The 16,352-nt window shown below is 34.3% G+C and overlaps 3 protein-coding genes across 6 annotated transcripts; 2 read left to right on the top strand and 1 right to left on the bottom strand.

The window, feature by feature from the left end:
• Positions 1 to 654: 654 nt before the first annotated feature.
• Positions 655 to 4,233, bottom strand: LOC114938974 (U3 small nucleolar RNA-associated protein 14 homolog A). Its single transcript, XM_029313168.2, has 6 exons — positions 3,986 to 4,233; positions 3,449 to 3,665; positions 2,858 to 3,178; positions 2,507 to 2,758; positions 1,428 to 2,423; positions 655 to 1,209 (listed from the first exon to the last, which is right to left on the bottom strand). The coding sequence occupies exons 1-6, from the start codon at positions 4,093 to 4,095 to the stop codon at positions 721 to 723; spliced, it is 2,385 nt and encodes a 794-aa protein (XP_029169001.2). The 5' UTR covers positions 4,096 to 4,233; the 3' UTR covers positions 655 to 720.
• A 79-nt stretch (positions 4,234 to 4,312) lies between these two features.
• On the top strand, positions 4,313 to 10,240 carry LOC114938975 (coiled-coil domain-containing protein 6). Of its 2 annotated transcripts, none has more exons than XM_029313169.2 (6): positions 4,313 to 4,933; positions 5,010 to 5,550; positions 5,637 to 5,772; positions 6,518 to 6,645; positions 6,859 to 6,968; positions 7,347 to 10,240. In XM_029313169.2, the coding sequence occupies exons 1-6, from the start codon at positions 4,712 to 4,714 to the stop codon at positions 7,512 to 7,514; spliced, it is 1,305 nt and encodes a 434-aa protein (XP_029169002.1). In that variant the 5' UTR covers positions 4,313 to 4,711; the 3' UTR covers positions 7,515 to 10,240. The 2 variants fall into 2 exon arrangements, with proteins under 2 accessions (XP_029169002.1, XP_029169003.1); XM_029313170.2 differs by having other exon boundaries at positions 6,874 to 6,968.
• Positions 10,241 to 10,693: 453 nt separating this feature from the next.
• On the top strand, positions 10,694 to 16,095 carry LOC114939000 (integrator complex assembly factor Brat1). 3 transcript variants are annotated; one of them, XM_029313213.2, is made up of 11 exons: positions 10,694 to 10,912; positions 10,996 to 11,243; positions 11,333 to 11,638; positions 11,929 to 12,572; positions 12,668 to 12,880; positions 13,241 to 13,558; positions 13,718 to 13,916; positions 14,036 to 14,208; positions 14,291 to 14,388; positions 14,478 to 14,739; positions 15,283 to 16,095. In XM_029313213.2, exons 2-11 carry the CDS (start codon positions 11,117 to 11,119, stop codon positions 15,790 to 15,792), a joined length of 2,850 nt encoding a protein of 949 aa, XP_029169046.2. In that variant the 5' UTR covers positions 10,694 to 10,912; positions 10,996 to 11,116; the 3' UTR covers positions 15,793 to 16,095. The 3 variants fall into 3 exon arrangements, with proteins under 3 accessions (XP_029169046.2, XP_085336651.1, XP_085336652.1); XM_085480525.1 differs by having other exon boundaries at positions 10,694 to 10,878; XM_085480526.1 differs by having other exon boundaries at positions 10,694 to 10,874.
• Positions 16,096 to 16,352: the final 257 nt, after the last annotated feature.

Raw genomic sequence — 16,352 nt, forward strand, 5'->3', positions numbered from 1 at the left:
ATTAATGTTTATATAAATATATTTCTGTAAGATAAGATATTGCGCGTTATTTTACAGATAAGAGATAAATATAACATATGTATAGCGTGATGGACACGTTTATATTTAATTTATTGATTAACTGATGAGATCAAACATTTATTAGTACATTAATAACCAGCGATATATATTTTGATTATTTGAACATTAATATATATTACATGTTTATAATTTAAACATAAGCACTATATTTAAAAAATAGACTTTTTAAAAAACTGGAACTTTTCCATTCAATTATCAGAGATAAAATTGATAAATAAAATGCAAATAATAGTCGAGATATAGAAATAATCAGATTTTTTTAATGATAAAATGTAAAACAAAAATGAACAATAAATATCAATAATGCACAATATTTTAAGAATAAAGGTTGCTTGCAAAGATATTTATTATCATTTTAATCATACAGTTAAAAGCAAATACGAATTTAATTTCTTTTGGTTGATTTAAAAAAGATCTTATCTTGTCATTTTCTTTTAAGAATATAAAAGTCAAGTCATGTCAAAAATTATTTTAAGAAACATTGTGTGAATTACTGATATATCTCTGTTTCTTTCCTTACATACTTTTGAAATAATTTTATGCTCAATTTATAATCTCTAATCAAATATCGCATTAGTAACTAATATAGTTTATTAAAAGTTTTATGTACAATAATGAAATTCGATAGAATTAATTTTATTATGCAGTTACATTTGATTTGCGTCTCTTTTTAATATTCTTTGCAGTATTTTTTCTATTGTCTTTCTTTTTATCAATACGTCGTTTCAACGCTTTTTTCAACATAGGTTTCTTCACCAACACATCTTCGTCCATCGGCTCGATCACCTGTCCAAGCTTGGTGTTAACCGTAGGCTGAATCATCTTTAAGTGAGCGTTCATCGGGACGAAGGTCCTGCTGATAGGTGCCCTGATGTTCGCCTCGTAATCCTTGACCCTGGTGAATGGATACGGTAGCTCTCTGACTTGATGCTTCCTCAACTTCTTGTCATCATCGTGGAATATAATTACTTTTCCCTGGTTTTCGGGTCTACGCGGCGTTTCCTTAGGCATGTTCAATATGAATTTCTTCTTTTTACGACGTATTTTACTTTTCTTAATGTTCGGCCCCATCCAATTGCCCCATCCATGCAAACTCAGATCGATGGTTTTCGGCTGCGATTTTTCCATCTGAAGAGAGAGAATTATTTTACAATTATATTAGATTATAAAAAAACCATTTCTGTTAATTCTTCATAAAAACAAAATTTTATTTATGATCTATTGCAAACAATATTGATTTTTCCAAGATAAAATAGGAAATGTATACATAAATATCTTTACACATGTATTTATGTATCTGTTTGCGTTAACAAAGTATAGTTTTTTAAAATTCTTATATTACATACCTCCTCCTTCTGTTCCTTTTTAAATTCTTCAACACCATCGTCCGCAAATGCCTCGTCCATTATTTTATCCATTTTCTCTTCATCTTCGCTGTTCTCTTCCTCATCTATCGCTACATCTGGCATTTGTGTCTTTAAGTATTCTGGTTTCGCAGCTGAATATTTCTTTGGATCTATTTCCACCTCATGGTTGTTGCTAGTCGATTCCTGTTCTGTATTCACTATTGTTTTCAAACTCATCAGATTCTTATTCGCCTGGACATTTTCTTTAGAGGTCGTTTCCTCCAATGGACAATCTAAGATAGGTTTTTGTTTAGAGTTCTCAAATTCGAGATTCAACAAATCATCTTCGTCCTCCTTCTTCTCTTCCTCCTGCTTTTTCTCATCACTCTTTAGCTTAAATTTCTTTTTCACTTTTTGCAGCTTTAGATCGACTTTATGCTTTAACTTTTCCTCCATGGAGTAAAACAATTCGTCTATATTTTTCGATTTGTTTTTCTTATCACACAGTTTATTTTCATTATTACTTTCTTCAACTGTTTCATTATTATAATCTTCAATCTGCCATACGGTTGTAGCTATTACAGTGTCACATGAATTTTCAATCTTCGCATCACTTGCATTTTTGCTCTTTGCATTACTTGCATCATTGCCCTTTGTATTACTTGCATTTTCCTGTGAAGTATTATTTTTTTGTTGTACATTTTTGACTTTGCGATTCATTTTCTGTGTCACCTTTTCTTTTTCCGATATAATTTTATTCGAAATTTCGATTTTTTTGTCTTCTTTCTGATTCTTCTCATCCCAATATTTTCGATAATTCTTGATAAAATCATCAATTTCAGATTCAGTCTTCACTTCATTATTCTCCTTCTTCAATATCTCAGCTTCTTCTTCTTCTTCCTTTTCTTCTTCACTATCATCATCACTATCTATTCTCTGTAATTTCTGTGTCAATTCTCTGCTAATGACCAATGAATTGGCAAGTTCTTGTCGAATCTATAAAAAAAGAACATATTATTACAGTATCACTTCAAATATTATTAATATCAAAGTAATTCCCTAATTAAAATAGTACTTACGTCTTTATTATATTTAGCTTTGATCTGTTTATTCTTAGCCCATTGACCTGTATTCTTATGTCTTAATGACATTCTCTCTTCCGCGCGAGTTTTATCTAACTGTTCCAACTTTGCCAAAGCCTCTTCTGGATTAGTACATTGCAATTGTTCAAATTCCTTCAGCTGCTGCTTAATCTTGTCTTTCCTTTGAATGCGATGAAACTTCTTACTCTTTATCTTGCGTTGGCGACGCGCCTTTGCCTCTTGGTATGACTAAAAACATAAAGAAATCAAAGTTGGTATCTCATCAGGCTTACTTTTTATCTCCTACTTTCTTAACAATCTTTAAAAAGTTACATATTATTTATATACCTGCTGTGCTCTGAGTTTGGCAGCTATCCTCCTCTTTGAAATAATTTCTTTCATTGTTGATTTGTGTTCATCATCCTTTTTCTCTTCTTCGACCGAAGGATATAGTAACGATGGATCTACCTCTTCAAATTTTTTCATCAGATCAGATTTTGTTCTAAATCCCTTTAGAAACTCCGGAATATTTGAAGAATTGAAATTTTTCACTTTTGCCGTACGTTCTAATGGAAAAGACAGCCGATCAGATGTTCTGTTCCTAGCAATTATACCATTCCATTTGCTCAGCTCCTTTTTGACACTGTCATAGCCAATTGTCCTTTTTATCTGCAAGTAATTTAGACTTAGATAACTGTTCTTTGTTTTTCTTCTTGTCTAAATTATTGTTCAAAAATATTACATATACTTTGACTCTTTATATTATTTGAAAGATAGTAAAATATAATATCACATATTATAATCTAGAATTTTAATTTTAGTGATTTAAGTATTTAAGATTGTCAAAGAAAAAAAGCAAAAAACGAAATCAAGCTTAACAAGAAATCAAATTATTTTTAAACAAGACAATTTATTGGACAATTCAGTAAGACATCTTACTCTTTCAGCAGTGGGTTTCTCCAATGGTTTAGGAAGAACTTTGTTCTTCTGTTGAATATATCGGAGTTTCTTACTTATACTGTTTTGATCTCCCTTCCGTCCCAGTGACTTCACCAAGTCTTCTATACGCACAGTATCCTTATCTGTCACTCCAGATTTTACTAAGTGATACTCCGATACTTGTATACTGGGTTCGCTCCTCACAGCTTTTTTCACTCTGCGCAGGAAAGAAAATTAATATATTAAAATTAATCAAATTGAATAAGAACTGGAATAAGAATTTCAAGTATACTGGGTTTGCTTCTCTCAACTTTTTTCACTCTGCGCAAAGAAGAAAATTAATATATTAAAATTAATCAAATTGAATAAGAACTAGAATAAGAAATTCAAGTATAATGGATTTGGTCCTCACAGCTTTTTTCATTCTGCGAAGGCAGGAAAATTAATATACTAAAATTAATCAAATTGAATAAGAACTGGAATAAGAATTCCAAGTATCTGACTTTATTTTAGTGTATCGTCACATTGTTTTCTTACTTTCGCCCTTTATCCAGCTGTTCTACAGCATCGACAAGTTTTGTGTGATGCTTGGAAACATCTTGATCACTGGCGTACTCTAAATTCTTCTCGATTTCGGAGTCGCTCATCTTCGTAAGAGATTAGTAATTACAAGAAAAAGTTTTAAATCAATTTTATCAATCAATTCTATCTGAAATCGCGTTCAAGCATTGCCGGAGACGTTCAATCCAGCACGTGTTGCGAATCCGTAATTAATAAGTCTAGTGACTTTAGGCCGCTCGAAGTTTCCGCAGCAGTTCCCCCAGAGGGCTCGCGATTCATCAGCGAATGGCGTAACGCGACGACGAGTCGCGGCGGCAGAGCTTCGCGGAACGGAACAGGACAGGCGGCGAGCGAAGCGAGGCGGAGAGAGAAACAGCTGATCCCCCGGTTTTTCCGGATACGCCATCGTAGGATCGTACAAGTGAGCACATGTCGGTCGCGCGATAATCATTTCCACGACACCGTTTTTTTCCTTCCTCTCTCTCCCTCTCGTTCACTCCGGACGCGTTAAGCGAGTCGGGTGACGTTTTTACGGAGGACGAGATTTGCTCGCGTGGCAACGCGCCGGTGGTGACAGCGGCCAACCTTTCCTTCCCCGGTGTATATTCACGTGCGATGAGTTACGGCCGGCGACAACCGGCTCGCAATTAGTACCCTCCTCCGTTGTCCTCCCCGTTGCGTTTGCCCCCGAGGTAAGAAACTATGGCCGATCGCGATAGCGCGTCCGAGAGCGACTCGAGCTCGATCGACGGCGGACCCATTATGATGCCGCCCTCGCCGGTGACGCGCGAGCAGCTGCAGAAGCGGATCGAGTCCCTGCAGCAGCACAACCGCGTGCTCAAGGTCGAGCTGGAGACGTACAAGCTGCGAGTGAAGGCTCTGCAGGAGGAGAATCGCGGTCTGCGCCAGGCGTCTGTCATTATAGTGAGTCTGCGGATCGGTTTTTCTTGATTTCTCTCCTGCGCAGAGATGTCAGATGTGTTCTTGTATTCTTTTGCAGCAAGCGAAGGCCGAGCAGGAGGAGGAGTTCATAAGCAACACGTTGCTGAAGAAGATCCAGGCCTTGAAGAAGGAGAAGGAAACTCTGGCCCATCATTACGAGCAGGAGGAGGAGTGCCTCACCAATGATCTGTCGAGGAAGCTGAACCAGTTGCGGCAGGAGAAATGCAGACTGGAACAGACGTTGGAGCAGGAGCAGGAGTGCCTGGTAAACAAGCTGATGAGGAAGATCGAGAAGCTAGAAGCGGAGACTCTGGCTAAACAGAGTAATCTGGAGCAGCTGCGACGTGAGAAGGTCGAGCTGGAGAATACTCTGGAGCAAGAGCAAGAGGCTTTAGTCAACAAACTGTGGAAGCGAATGGATAAACTTGAGGCAGAGAAGCGGATGCTGCAGATTAAGCTGGACCAGCCAGTGTCGGATCCTACTTCCCCCAGGGAGATCAACAACGGCGATACAGCTACGAATCTGAGCACTCACATTCAAACCCTGAGAAGCGAGGTCGCCCGATTAAAACACACTCTGCTTATCTCGCAGCAGGAACGTAAGGATTATCAATTTGATTTGTTTTTAATTTTTGTACCGAGGCGTTTTTTTTCACCGAAATTTAGTACCAATTGATTTTACTAGATACGGAGAAAATGAAGCGATACGTTAACGAGGAGAAGCAAATACGCGAGGAGAATCTGAGATTGCAGAGGAAACTGCAGCTCGAGGTGGAGCGTCGCGAGGCCTTGTGCAGACATCTTTCAGAGTCTGAATCCAGGTCAGTGTCAAGCTTCTTGACTGTATATATTAATGCCTGCAGCGATAATAGTACGAATCCTCTGTAACAACTTAAATCCCCAATTTAAATGAGCAAAAAGTTGTTAAAAATATATCTGAAATTACCATATTTCTTATTTATGCAATTTTAATGTGTTAAATTTAGTCAGTTTTTTCTTGACACAGAGGAATATCAACTCTTTTTTAACAATTGTTTATATATTTGACATTTTATATTAAACGAATTTCAAATTAAAACTATTAAAATATACTAATTTTATTCATATTGAATGATTTATTTGTTTTTAATGCTTTCAAATAACTTGCAAAGTACAGTTTATTTTTCAGTGACTTGTGCAAGGTATTATATGTAGTTTTTTTAAACAAAATGTTAGAAGGATAGTTCAGATGTTTCAAGAATTATAATGAATAAAAAATAAATATTCAACAAAATTAATTCTGTTGCTTACGATAAATTTTACAATTACAATTAAATATTTTTTGTATTGTATTTTGAATATCAGTGCTTGAAGACACATATTAGTTTATATATATGTTTTTAGATTATTTTAGAAGGAATATATATATATATATTTTTTAATTATGGTAAACTTTAATTTAAATAACCATAACAACATAATTGACATAAGTTGGATTTATCTCTTCTTACAACATAATTAAATCTCAGACATGGTTAAAAAGATATCAATATTAATATTTAATTTCATAAACATGTGACCTTACAGTTTGGAGATGGAAGAAGAACGGCACTATAATGAAATTGTGATGTCTGGGGGAAATATAAGGACACGCACTCTGTCCAGTCCTGTGCCCTACAATCCTTCGCCTAGTTCCTCAAGGCCACTAAGCCCAGGTAAGTTTTTCATCTAAAAAGTTTATTTTTACTTCATTCTTGTATAAATAAAATTAGAAGGAGCATGATATAAGACAGAAAATACAATTTATATGTGAATATAAAGGGAATGATGCAATGCATATGTGTAAGTAAAATCAGTGCTCTCGCTCTTCTCTCTGGATGCACGTTCTGTGTTTAGTAAATTTATGTGAATACGCATTTTATCACTAGGTATTAACGTGCTAGGTTCAACGTCCAGAGAGGGTTTCAACGCAAACCGGTGCTATGCCTGCGGCCAACCGACTGCCTCTCCTTTCGCGAGCTCGTCGCCTCCTTCAGGGGTAAATGATCACATAAGGAAATGACACAATAATTTTTTCTTGGAGTGAGATAATTCTTTTTTAATAATCAATCGAAAAGATTGTATTTATACATATGTATAAATACAAATTTAGATATAAGAAGGGCTAGTAAGAGCCAGGTAATGAAATTATTTTTAAATTCCATATATTATATCTCTCATTAATATAAATTCATTATTATAAATTTATTATATATCTATATTCTATATATTTATTTAATATTTAATTAATTTTGTGCAACAAAATAAGGAATTGTAATAAGAATATAATATAAAAAGGAATTGAAAAATCATTTTGTTCCTAAGGTACTCTGAAAGAATTCTTTATTTATTCGAAACATGTTTATATGCGAAACAGGGACATATCGTGGCGCCGTCCAGCAGACGCACGTCGGATCGTTTTGTGAAGCCGGCAATACCACCCACCATCGTGAGTCCTGGTGGACCTCCAACCATCGCTCCGAATCCTACGGCGAACGTCGCTGCTCCCCATCCAGGATCACCGATGGACATCGCGAAGACATAAGTCGTCTATTCGAAGAGAAGAGGACTCTCTACGGAAACTCCTTTTACGCGCGCAGGATACTTCTCTAAATGGTGCGTCCCAGTTAAAGATGATACGCGATTCGGAGTTAGACACACCACCAGGTCGGCGCTTTTTCTCTTCGAACGTCTACTTTGTTCGTTAACTACCATTACTACTTCAGCTCTAATGTAAACACACGGGCTATTGTTCTAAGACACAGGACTTGAAATAATTCCGATCTGAATGGCAGTTGTAGAGTTTAAATGACGCGAATGATTGCGAAGCCTCTCGGTCACGGGGTGCTTCTCTCCACGACATCCCGCTTCCTGCAACGATTCCTTTTGATGCCTGAAGTACCATTCAGACCGAGCTCTTTCTCGTACTACGCAATTAATATCGTTTGAGTGTTCTACGTAAGAAAAAAAATGAAACATTGACATGTTGCTTCCATGTTCCAAGTAATCGTAATATAAATGTTGAGCGCGAACGCCGGTTGAACATCTACACGGTATATATTTGCGATATTATTATTGTATCTTACTATGTGCGTTTAAGAACGTAAACGAAAGTAACTAGGGTGTAGCGTTGCGATGTTAACACGATTTAACAGGTATGCATTTTGTTTAGCTTTTGAGCCTGAATAATTATTTAGCGCACATTACCGAGGTGGAAGCATAATTCTACTTGAGGAAAGATGTAATTAGTTCTCTCGCAGAGATTGTGTCAGATCTTATAAGTAAGCAAAGTCAAATTTCAGCGAGATTTTAGTCTCGGAGACTTTCAGAAATTTTTTATTCAACGATCGCGCGAGGATCTGACATATTTTAAGGCCTTAAAATTCCAAAGATTCCAGACATTTCAACGATCTGAAAATCTAAAGCAATCTATTACTAAAATATATGTAATTAAATGCTCTTTAATTGAAATAAAGTATTACACATATAAAAGGCTAATAAGAGCAGAAGTAATATTACGGTTATAAAAACTAATTTATTACATTTAATCAATATATACTGATAGAAACAATAAAGTTTAAATTAATATAAAATTATAAAAATAAACTCGAAAGTTAAAACAAATAAAAAAGCGAACGTTTCGATCCAATTTTTCGGATCTTCTTCAGCGCAGTAAGCAAATTTGCTTTGTGTACTGCGCTGAAGAAGATCCGAAAAATTGGATCGAAACGTTCGCTTTTTTATTTGTTTTAACTTTCGAGTTTATTTTTATAATTTTATATTAATTTAAACTTTATTGTTTCTATCAGTATATATTGATTAAATGTAATAAATTAGTTTTTATAACCGTAATATTACTTCTGCTCTTATTAGCCTTTTATATGTATAATACTTTATTAAAATATATGTATTCTGAAACTTACTAAAATATATGTATTCTGAAAGTGTTTAAGCATTTAGGTGTCTATAAATATTTAATAAATCACAGAATATTATAAGTCAACAAATCCAAGTACTTGCAATCGCGATAATTTTAAAATTTTATTCAAGAAAAATGTATTCATGTAAAAAAAAAGAGCCTAAAAATATTTTTCTTAAATCAGAATTTTTTAATTATTAGCCTTGCAAGCTTGGCGCTTTTTCGAAATATCCTGCGCTCAGAATTTCTAGATGTTTTTTATGTCAGAATTTTTAGAAGTCTTGAATCGTCAACTTAGAAAACATGGTGCGTTTGAAACTTGGAAGTCTTTGATCTCAAATTTCCTAGCTATAGAATGTCAGAACGTTGGAATTTAGAATCTTGAAAAGCTCTGATGACATTGGAGCTGCGAAGCCTGGAATCTCGATATCGAGGAATTAAGGATATAAATGTAGTGCATGAGAGAAGCAAATCTTGCAATCTTAATAATTCAAAAATATTTTTTGTTCGCTAATAAATTGTTTTTTACAACAATAATACAATATGCTTTAGCTCGAGATGCGTTGTCTGTCATGTTACATCGAATCGAAAGACTTTGTAATTTTTGTTTAAGATCATTGTTTCGCAAATTCAGTTTGGAAGTTTGGAATCCTTATTCCTGATACTTCCTGACACTTCTACACCTTCGATAGTTCTAACATTTGTGCAAGTTTAAAATTTTTTTTTTTTATTTTTATACCTCGACATGCCCATTTTTTAATCTTTAAGACTTGTTGTCTCAAGATTGCTGGAAATCTAGAAGTCTTGAGATTTTAAAGACTATTATAAAGATTTCAACACACACTAAAGGATCTCGTACGCGGTTCTTTTATTTTGTTTAAAACTTCTCAATATCTTTCAATATACGTCAGTTACTGTGAATTATGACTGTGAGAAACAGAGGAATTTGAGAAAAGATGCACTGCATTACAAAAAGCATTTAAGCTTACATCCATGCGAGCGTTTTTCTCGCGTTCCTTTCCTTCCGATCTTGTAATAACAAGATAACTAACGTTATATATATATATATATTGAGAATCCTTGTTTATTAAAACAGGTGTATTATATATAAATGGCACACACAAAAATTACAGGTAATAGCGTTGTTTATGTTATATTGAATGGTACATATATTTATACATATATATATATATATATGTATATGAAAAATCGTATAATATGATATAGAAGTTTATTATAACGTAAAAGGTTCTTATCGGATAAAATTGTGTAATTACGCAGATATGCTTCACAGCTACATAGTATGTATTTTATTCAAGCTTTTATGAAATACAGTCACGTTTTTGCTATTACACGTTATCTACCTCTGCGTTATAAAATGTGCGTTTTATATATTTAATTAATTCTATTAATTTAATATATTTTGAACATTTATAATGATCACATTTTTGCTAGTTTACACGTTATCTACCTTTTTGCGTTATATAACGTGTTACATATTTAATATAATTCTACATTTAATATATACTATTAGTTTATTATATATAAATATATATACTAATAGTGTGTATATATATATATATATATATATATATATATATACACACTATTAGTATATATAATATATAAAGATATAATATAAATATAATAGAATATTATTATATATACTATTTATTAACATTTATAATTTTAAAAAAGGCGCGAATTAACAATTCGTTGATAAGCGCGTTATCTTCCTTATTGATTGAAAATGTAAAATTACAGTGCTCTGCATTATCGAACATGATATCATCTACTGTATTATCGGTGATATTTTACGATAACGGGGAGAGTGAGAGTGAGGGTTGGAGGGACAAACGAATACACTGATATACTCTTCAAAATCTCGTTCAGTCTTCAGTCTCGCTGGTGCACGTGCAAAGGGAATAGATGGTTTCATCGCGATGTATTAAAAAAAAAATGCTTATCTCGTCGCTTGAACATGTCGTAAGTACGTAATACATTTCTCAAGGAATCTCCAAAATGTAAGTGCTTATCAGCCTCTTGTATAAACATTTTCTCGTCCTGCTGATAAATTTTAATCGTCAATCGTGCGCCTTATTTGCAGAGTATAAACAAGGCTACGTTCTATTGCTTCGAGGTTCTTGATTCCTCGCTGCCGATCGCATCCAGTCCAGGAGGTGCTCCTTGAGACGGTCGCAGGAATCTTAATATCCCTGGAAAACACCATGCAGAAAAGGAACGAGGATGTTCTGGCGCAAGTCCTGAACCTGTTCCTTCTGCCAGATTACAACGTCGTTTCGACAACCTACTTGGATCACCTGCTCAGTCACATTGCGGAGAACACAAAGGAATGTAAGTTAAGAAAGATGTAAATTATATACCTTCGTTGCTTTATTTGATACATATCTTGCGATGAATAACTTGCGACATGAATTTTGCAGGTGCCACAGTCGATTATGAATACTGCGAGGTTTTTCAAAAGTGGATACCGAAGGCTCTGGAGGTCTGGGAATCTGGACAGAATGTTTCCCAGCCCGTGATTACATTTACGCTGAAACTTGTGGGGATTATCTCCCGGCATGAGCTGCGTTATCATTACTGGCAGTGCCAGGATGTGTATAACAGACTCTACAAGATTCTGCAACTGCAGCGAGATGACTTACCTGCATCTATTAAAATGGCATACACTACAATGCTGTCAGACTTGATTGCTCATCGAAGCGGCAGGCAATGGGTGATAAAATCTGGTGTGCATCTCACAAGATTGTAAATTATTAATTTTAATATTTATTTAAAATTGTATTGCAAAGAGCAAAGGGATAAAAATTCAACTATTTTGCTATACATGTGTATATATTTTCATAAATACCATCTAAAGTCATGGATTAAGAAATAAGTAATGACATTTTCCTAAAATAAAAATATATGTAAAAGATTATAAAATGGTATCAGTGTATTTTAAGCTTATCTCTCTATTAATTCTTTTATAAAATGGTTAGTTGTAAATTATTATTTTCTTCTTATTTAAATGCGACAGGTGTGTGGAGGGACGTCGTAAAGTGCGCACATTGGAATCACACAATGTATGTTACAAGGGAGAGTCAGAAATTCTTGTCGACGTTGCTGATGTACGAGCAAAAGAACATTGAGGTTTGTACAGAGATCATCCTGGCAGTTGCTGCTCCTTTAATGAACAATACTTCGGATGCTCAGCTGCATCAGGCGCTCGAGGAGACGTACCTGGAACAGAATAGGCTGTTGTGTGCTACATTGGACCTATTGACCAGTATTTTAGAGAACACGGTATTTGCAAGTCTGGACAACAATATTCCCGAGCTGCTCGAGAGACTCGTGAACCTCGAGATGCGGGTGAAAGCGCTATTTGAGGCGTGCATAAGCACCCGCTTTCTTCAGCATGTGCACAAATTGCTGCTGCTCTTGCTGTTTTTGAAACTAAAGCAAGGAATCAAAAAACACACCAATGTGATCGATGTCGATGCATGGCAAAAGTTCTGTTTTGATATGTGCTATATATCTATGATGCTACTCTCAAAGAAGTATATAATAGAGGTGGTAAGGAGTAACAAGTTCTCCATGGTATACTGGAAGAAACTGCTCGCATTACAAGAGATTGTTCCACCAGAGGAGCACAAGTTTGAACATCAAGGTATCGCTCTTATGGTAAGCTACTGTTTATATTGTGCATATCTGTTTATATGCAAGCATACATATTTAAATGATAGTATTAAAAAATATATTTTTTTATTTGTTTACAGATACTACCATTGTGTGTGTGTATAAAGAAGAATCATTTAAATCATGATTTTTTCGATATGTTTGTTAATAAACTTTTTGATGTAACATGTACCACTGTGCAAAGATTAGCATACAACATGAGGGACATCATACGGAAGGGAGATCTTCCAGTGGAGCAAATTTGTAAAGTGTCTATCGATCTGCTGCTTGAAATATCAGATATAATGGATAGAGTGAGTATCTTTTTTCTTTGTTTTTTTATAAATGTGCATAATCTCTCTCTTACAATAAATGTATATAATTCTAACATTTAATTATTTATATAATTACTTTATAATTTTATTTTACAATTTGTATTTGAAATTAAAATCTACAATTATTTTATTTACTCTTTTATGTATACAGAATTTATATTATTTTAAAATTTTAAATATGTGATATTGGTTGAACTTATAATTCAATAAGCATTTTCAATATATTTGAATTGCACCATTTCTAAGTTTACTTATAGTTATTACAAATAATTATACATTTGCAATTATAGATTTTAAGTTAGATTTTAACTCCTTTTTGATTATTGTCATATTTTTTAGGATGTAGCAGTAATCGCCTTTCAAGCTATATGCCACGTGTTGAAGAGTTACATGCCAGACTTATGTGGAGAAACGAAAAATCATGTATCGTCGAATATGAACAACACCTCTCCTTCAGAACATCAGCGAAAGTTTCACTACAAATCGATATTAGGAGGTGATCCTATAGTCGACAATCCTATTTTACTAGCGTCACTGCTCGATGGATTAGCCATTATGACAGAGAAATTTAAACTAAAGTGGCAGGAATGTGTAGAAACGATATGTGTATTATCTCTAGCACAAGGAATCCTCAATCATTCTGGAATACAACCAATGGTAAGAAATCGATTGCCGAAATTGCATTAATAGATTAAAAGTGTTTTTTTTTTTTTTTTTTTTTTTTTTTTTTGTTAAATACAAAAGAACCTTGTAGTTTTATAAGTAATTGTTTAAAAAAAGGATAATTTTTTTCACAAGAATTCTCAATTCTTACAGATTTGCATGAAGGCTTTGAAATTGTGCAAGCTCGCCATCCACAACTTTATGCCGCCTAATTTGGCGCTACTCGTGGATTCGGACAGCCATATGAATGGGATAGGACCTATGCTCTTCAAGAGGCTGCACGATCCCAATTGGGAAGTAAGAGACAGTGTTCTCGAGGTTCTCAACACCATCGCGACGATCTCCGAATATAGTAAGTGAATCAAAATAAGATTGGTGCATGTGTAACTACATATGAATTATGTAATTATCTGTATTTCAGTTAATATAACACATACATAGAAATGCAGTGTGATTTTTTTTCTTTCACAGAATATCCAGCGTTTCAAGATTTCTTGTTGATTAATCAGTTTCCAAAGGTGGCGATTGAAATCGTCAAAACGGATGGCGAAAGTTACGTACGAGCATCGGCGTTGACATTCATCTCGACTATCGTGCGCATCAACAAACTATGGGAGCAACAGTTGTCGCAAATAGATTTAACCGTGTGTATTATTTCTTACTTGTACATGTCTTGTGAGTGGGTCGTTCAGAAAGACAACAGATTGAATGGACTGGTTTTTACAGGAAATGGCGATTTATTTACTCGAGAACGAGAGCGAAGCGATAGTCAGAAGGGAGGCTGTGAATCTGATCAAAGAGTTATACGTTCATCAGAAGTGGTCGTATGTAGAACATTTAAATATATCAATTAATGGAGTTGGATAATTTAACTAATTGTATTATATACACATATATATATATTGATTCGTAGGAAAGAAGTCATCGATTCGATGTTGCAAGCGATGTCCGTGGCGGCTGTCTTTGATTTGCACTGGGAGGTGAAGACGAATGCGTTGACGTTCTGGGATCACTTCGTCAAGTCGCATTTGACGGATCAGGGAATGCTCGACGATTCCTTCCCGAACGTGACCTTCTCCAAGGAGCACAGGAAGATTATGGCGTTGAATGAGACGGAAATTAAGAGGAGGCTGAATAAAGCATTGGACGAGTTGGCAAGGCAAAGTTGCCTAGGTGTAAGTAACGGAACTTGAAAATTACAAGTTTCATATTCAGGGTGTATACTCCCTGGAAAAACCTGGACTTCTCAGGAAATTTTGTTCTACCTTGAAAAATCCTGGAATTATTATCGAATTTGATTTAAACTCAGGAAATTAAAAAAAAAATTACCTCTTTGATTTTAAAATATAGTTTTAAAGACTATAAAATTTATAGTTTATATTATATTATATTAGTTTTATATAAAGTATGTATTAAAATATATTTTATTATAATATAATACTATATTACATTATTATATTAAAAAAATATTTCATTTATATTAAAAAATTATGTATAACATATAAACTTATTTCAAAATTGTATTCTAAATATTATTTAAATTACTTTAACTTTACCTGGAATTTTGAACAAAAGTATCTAGAAAATCATGGAATCCTCAGGGAATTTATTTCCAAGATTTAAGTATACACCTTGATATTCTTAAATCTCTCTCTAGATCTAATATATGCGATTAAGAAAATAGATGAGTACATTAATTCATAAATCAATTCTGTCAGGTGCTCCTGGTGACCCTGAAGGACGATAGCGACTTTGAGGTGTGCAAAGCGTCCGCTATAATAATCGAGAAGCTGAAATCTTGCCTGCTGAAGTATAAACTGGACGAACCCTCGTCACCGGTGAAAAACAACGCGACGATAGACACCGTTTATATGAAGGAGACACCGCTGGAACCCTCGTCTCCTTCCGACAAGGAAACGCGAAACGCCTCGCACGTCATCGAAGAGATCGTAGATGCGAACGACACCAATCTGCTGGTAGCCATCTACAAAACCTCCATGAACATGGACGGCGAGGTGACGAAGGAGAATGAAAAGAAGATGCTGCATTACATCTCGTCTGTGACACGTCAAGATTTTCTCCGCGCGATCTTCAACTGCGACATCAACGCTTACATCGAAGAGAAGAACCGTTGGCTGAAGACGTACACCAGTAGCTTCGAATCGATTCTGGACGACATACTGACAATGTACAACCAGAAGGATATCAATTCCATGGACTGTTATTAATGTTATAACGGGTGCCTTAAAGTGACGCCGACATTCGACATTTTTGATTTGCATTCCTCCTCTATCTCTATGTCTGAAGGAATCGATGAGTGTCGAATGTCGATTGTATAATTATATATATATATATATATATATATATAATTATATATATATATATATATGTATATTACACATTTAAACATAAGTAAGTAGATATATGTATATTTTCGAATATGTATAATTGAAATTATACTTGAATGATTGAAACAAACGTATCATCGGTAATAAAGACGTCCCTTGATGTGGGAATAGTTACAGACCGATTATTCGGCTATACTATTTCACCTAATCTATTCCGACGTCCTTCATCTTTTTCCGATAAAAATCTATCTTTTAGAAGCATATATATATATATATATATATTAATGAAATATACCGAAAATTTTACAATTATTTGTATATTTAATTCTATATTCAGTTTATATTTCTAGTCAAAATTTGATAGTTTAGCAAAAAGAATTAATGTATATGTCAAAAAATATATATGTATAAATATATTTACAAAATTTTATATATATATA

Source organism: Nylanderia fulva, unplaced genomic scaffold, assembly GCF_048542155.1.
Source record: "Nylanderia fulva isolate GAGA-0341 unplaced genomic scaffold, ASM4854215v1 Scaffold15, whole genome shotgun sequence".
NCBI classification, from domain to species: domain Eukaryota; kingdom Metazoa; phylum Arthropoda; class Insecta; order Hymenoptera; family Formicidae; genus Nylanderia; species Nylanderia fulva.

Bases quoted from the DNA above. Each gene is read 5' to 3' on its own strand.
- LOC114938975 (XM_029313169.2), top strand. From the start codon at position 4,712: ATGGCCGATCGCGATAGCGCGTCCGAGAGCGACTCGAGCTCGATCGAC. The intron at 5,551-5,636 runs GTAAGGATTATC...TGATTTTACTAG, and splicing joins GCTTATCTCGCAGCAGGAAC to ATACGGAGAAAATGAAGCGA. The intron at 6,969-7,346 runs GTAAATGATCAC...TATGCGAAACAG, and splicing joins GCTCGTCGCCTCCTTCAGGG to GGACATATCGTGGCGCCGTC.
- LOC114938974 (XM_029313168.2), bottom strand. From the start codon at position 4,095: ATGAGCGACTCCGAAATCGAGAAGAATTTAGAGTACGCCAGTGATCAA. The intron at 2,759-2,857 runs GTATATAAATAA...TTATGTTTTTAG, and splicing joins CCAAACTCAGAGCACAGCAG to TCATACCAAGAGGCAAAGGC. The intron at 2,424-2,506 runs GTAAGTACTATT...CTTTTTTTATAG, and splicing joins AAGCTAAATATAATAAAGAC to ATTCGACAAGAACTTGCCAA.
- LOC114939000 (XM_029313213.2), top strand. From the start codon at position 11,117: ATGCAGAAAAGGAACGAGGATGTTCTGGCGCAAGTCCTGAACCTGTTC. The intron at 13,559-13,717 runs GTAAGAAATCGA...CAATTCTTACAG, and splicing joins ATTCTGGAATACAACCAATG to ATTTGCATGAAGGCTTTGAA. The intron at 14,389-14,477 runs GTATGTAGAACA...ATTGATTCGTAG, and splicing joins TACGTTCATCAGAAGTGGTC to GAAAGAAGTCATCGATTCGA.